Source organism: Psammomys obesus, unplaced genomic scaffold (assembly GCF_907164565.1).
Source record: "Psammomys obesus unplaced genomic scaffold, mPsaObe1.curated_primary_1811, whole genome shotgun sequence".
Classification (NCBI taxonomy): Eukaryota; Metazoa; Chordata; class Mammalia; order Rodentia; family Muridae; genus Psammomys; species Psammomys obesus.
The window spans coordinates 535,022-539,123 of record NW_026585587.1 but is presented as its reverse complement, the minus strand read 5'-3'; the positions used below and the strand labels follow the sequence as shown (position 1 = coordinate 539,123).

Sequence of the window (4,102 nt, the reverse complement as noted above, 5' to 3'; positions counted from 1 at the left end):
ATGATGGCTGCATGCTGCATCTCATGATGATGATGGCTGCATGCTGCCTCTCATGATGATGATGGCTGCATGCTGCCTCTCTCTCATGAGGACGATGGATGAATTCTCTCAGGATTTCACTTTTTACAATCATTTATTCTGACATGGTACCTAAAAGCATGTTCATATTTTCTCTCACTATGATGTTCTTTCTGTGCAGCAATTCTCTCACAAGGAACCACGGTTCTTACTTCCTTAATGTTACCATCTCAGACCTTCATCTGTGAGTCTGATTGTCACCCCTGACCTTCCCTTTCTACTGCCACTCTAACAATCCCCTCAGTATTAGTTCTAAACAATAGCAAACATCTCCAAGAGGTAGCGTTAAAAGTAACCAGATCTGCAAGCAGACTTAGACACTTCCATTCACGCTGACAGGAAGAATAGAACAGTGTGAAGGAAAGTGGGATTGTCCTTTCTATTTCATTTATGAGCTACTTTCATTCCTGTTTTTCTATCTTTTTTTTCCTACTCTATACTGCCTAGGGAAGAGAAGAGAACAGGCAGAACCTCTAATTCACTGAAAGTGGTTAGTCACTTTCACACCCCTTCTCCCAAGCCTGTAGCAGGCTTGATACAGGAAGAAATATTTATTAAAAAAACATTATATTACCTAAATACTCATTCCATATAGGACTCACAGTTCCATTAGAGAAATTATTACTCTCTTAAAATGTAGATACACAGACAGTCCACTTTGACCAAGCTCAAAATACAAAGAAACTTTTGCTGGAAGTGGCAGCTCACGCTTTAGTCCCAAAACTTTGCAGAGCAGGCAGGAGGATCCAGAATTCCTCACTCAGATAGCATGTCTGAGGCTATTCCAGGCTGTATAAGACACTTCTTCAAATGTTACCTAAGAGTGTGTGTGTGTGTGTGTGTGTGTGTGTGTGTGTGTGTGTGTGTGTGTGAGTGTGTGTGTGTGTGTGTGTGTGTGTATGTGTGAGTGTGTGTGTGCACGTGTGAAACTTTTGGTCTCAGAAAAGACAGGGATAATCATTATACCTTGTTACAAGGCAAACCTATTTAAAAACAAGATATTCTCAATTTGGTGCAACCATTAACAACCAAATACTTACGCTGCTTTTGACATCCTTCAGCTTGGGCAGAATGTCGAGCCCAAAACCATCTGCCTGTCCTCTAGTCTTGTTTCCAGCATTCATGTAGTTACCAAAGGCTAGAACCAAACCCAGGACCTGTATGACCCCCGGTCCATTTTTTAATGTCTGTAAGACAGGATAACAAAGAATTTCCTCTTAAGCACTGTTTTATTTGGATCACCCAAATCGATACCAAGTTGATCACGTTAAACTGATAGTTTTGAGTGACAGCCTAACTCTCACCTTCCACATTATTATTATACTTTCAAAACAGGGTCTTAAAGTTAGCTTTACAATGGCATGTCACCACCAGGCATCATTATTTTTGTAGATGCCAAGAGGTGTCATTGTGGTCCACATACAATGAGAATTTCTACAAAATAGTATCAGCTCTATTATCTTTAAGTGGTTCTATGTTAGGAACAGTTCTGGCATAAGCTGTAGAATCCCTAAAGACAGATTGAATTCCAGGGTCAGGCTTGCTTTCTAAACTTCATGCTCACCATGCCAGAGCCCTGCCTAGCCTCAGGGTTTTGGGGGGCCACTTCCTCTGAAAGTGTTTCTTGTAATAGCTTTCCATTCTGCAAGATGGTTTACCCCAATCAGAACAAATGCTTATGTGGATTTTTGCTAAACTATTTGAAGTACTAATATTGGTCCTTTCAGCCAAAATTTATTTGCTGCATTCTGAAGAGTATTTATATTCTACTGAGTGAAATGACTATTCCAAAAATCATTTGTGTGCAATAAATATTAACACTTTACTGAGGGGCCATTTCAAATAAACCCAAGAGGAAATAAATGGCATTCTTTCAGATCACATCCATTTGGAAGTCTGATATCTGAGAGAATGTTGGTTAAGCATTAGAAGCTGAGATCCCAAGAGACTAATACAAACTGGCCAGGCTCTCAATGTAGTCACACTGCCCTGTGATTATATCCAAACACATACTTTATTCCTGAAACCTAGTCCCAAAACATTCCCTCATATGGGATTGCTATCCATTGAATGTACAAGTACTAAAAGTAAACAAAAATTAACAAATAATTACATGACTGAATACAATTAAATATCATAATTCACATTCAGTTCTCTGGTCTGGAACCCACCTCACACAATTTCTGTAGCAATTCCAGTTTGCGCCGGATTGAGCAAATGCTCTCTGAAAACGTTGACTGAAACAGGATGCAGAAGACTCGCTCTGAGAAGTTGGGGATTAGTGACAGCTCATACAGGAACCTAGGAAGACAAGGGCAAGGATGGAGGAAAAGTATAAGCCACCCTAACTGAGGTGTCTCCTTTGTTACAAACATGCCCTCAGGGCCTGTCGCTTCCCATGAGGAGGTGCCCACCCATAGCCTTAACCATCCTCAAGTTCTCTTGACCCACTTACTGTTCAGGTTTGTCAAGAGATTTGGCATTTTCCTTGTCTTTGGAGGATCGACTGTGCTTTTCAATTTTTTCCAGTTCATCTGACTGTGCTCTCTGCAAAAAACAAAAGCAAAGTGTTTTGCTGTTTTGTTTTGTTTTTCAAAATCTGTTCAAGGCATCCCTTAGATAATAATGATCTTAATACAGAAGAATTCTCTATATTTTAATTTCTTAGAATCTCTTGTGGTAAAACTTAACTGTGGTAAAATGGTTACATGAGCTGTTTTAAAGTGTAAATATGTATAATAAAATCCAGATCAAGCTTAAAACCTCCAGCAATGCTATTGACTATTAGTGCTCTGAAAGATAGTCATTCATTCAAGCATAAAATAGTTTTCTCTTTTTTTGTTAATTTGGCTATTGATTTTGTTTCTAGAAAGCCATAATTTTGTTTTAAAGTAACAATTCTACTTCAGATCTCAATCAAGTTAAAGTTGGAACCAATTTGATCTTACATGTTTTTAAAAATATCTAAATATTACAATAATCTTGTGTTGCTTTTGTTATACTTGGAGGAAAGAGTGCGTGCAATTAAGCTATTAAAACATGGAACAAAAATAAAAGATTTTATGCTTTTGATGAACATGATATTTTGATACAAAAATAGTTCCAGCCATATTTTGCTTTTGTCTTCCTACCGCTCCTTATAATTGTAAGCTCCAAATGCTGTCATTTTGTTTCTTCATGAAGAGGATTGTTTTTATTTTTGATACAAGTGAAAGGCTTACACATTCCATGAAGTACAAACTCATTTCTTCTTAGAGAACATTGGTATCATTTTTACTTCACTCAGACATAATTTTATAGCTCACAAGGATGTGTCCAATGAGCCTAAACTGCATCTTTGGCATGTGTTCCAGAGTTATATACGGCCATGTGCCGAGTTGAAAGGAAGTAACTTAAAATTATTTATATATGAATGAATATATATATTATAATGAATACATATGACTGAGTAAAGAGGTCCTCAGAGAACATGCAGGCATCATGGATGTGCAGGCAGCTAGTGAGCTGCTCTGTATTAAAGACATGGTTATTGAGAAATGAAGGTTTCCAATTGGCAGCGTTAATGATCTAACCTCAAAAAGAAGGATCTTCCAAATGATGGCAGTTCAGCCAAAGAGGGAAGCTGCCACATAAAGGAAGATCTTCCTTTGAGATGTGATGTACCAGAAGAATATGAAAAGAGAGGTAAATCCCATCAACTGTCGTAGGCATTTATGAAAGCTACACTCGGCAGAGTCTCAGTTCCTGTGTGAGATTCACATTTCCCCAGCTTCTGAGGAGCTTGTACAAGACATTTAAAGGAACAAAGACCGATGATGTAGGGCTAGAGAGACGGCTTGGTGGTTAAGAGTGGCTACTGCTCTTACAGAGGACCCAAGTTTGATTCTAAGCCCCACACCAAACAGTTCAGAACTGCTTATTATTCCAACTCCTACTGCACTTGCATTGACATGAATACGCATTCACATACACACAATTAAGATGTCTCAAAATAACCTTTTTATTTATTTCTCAACTCTTCAAA

The 4,102-nt window shown here is 38.2% G+C and overlaps 1 protein-coding gene across 1 annotated transcript in view; it reads right to left on the bottom strand.

Moving 5' to 3' along the window:
• The window catches only part of Fmn2 (formin 2), a 302,407-nt gene that overhangs the window by 112,782 nt on the left and 185,523 nt on the right, over window positions 1-4,102 (bottom strand). Inside the window, exons 9-11 of the mRNA XM_055608481.1 lie at window positions 2,534-2,625; window positions 2,250-2,379; window positions 1,119-1,265 (exon numbers count right to left, since the gene is read on the bottom strand). Coding sequence (XP_055464456.1) covers window positions 1,119-1,265; window positions 2,250-2,379; window positions 2,534-2,625 — 369 coding nt within the window. The remainder of the gene's footprint in view (window positions 1-1,118; window positions 1,266-2,249; window positions 2,380-2,533; window positions 2,626-4,102) is intronic.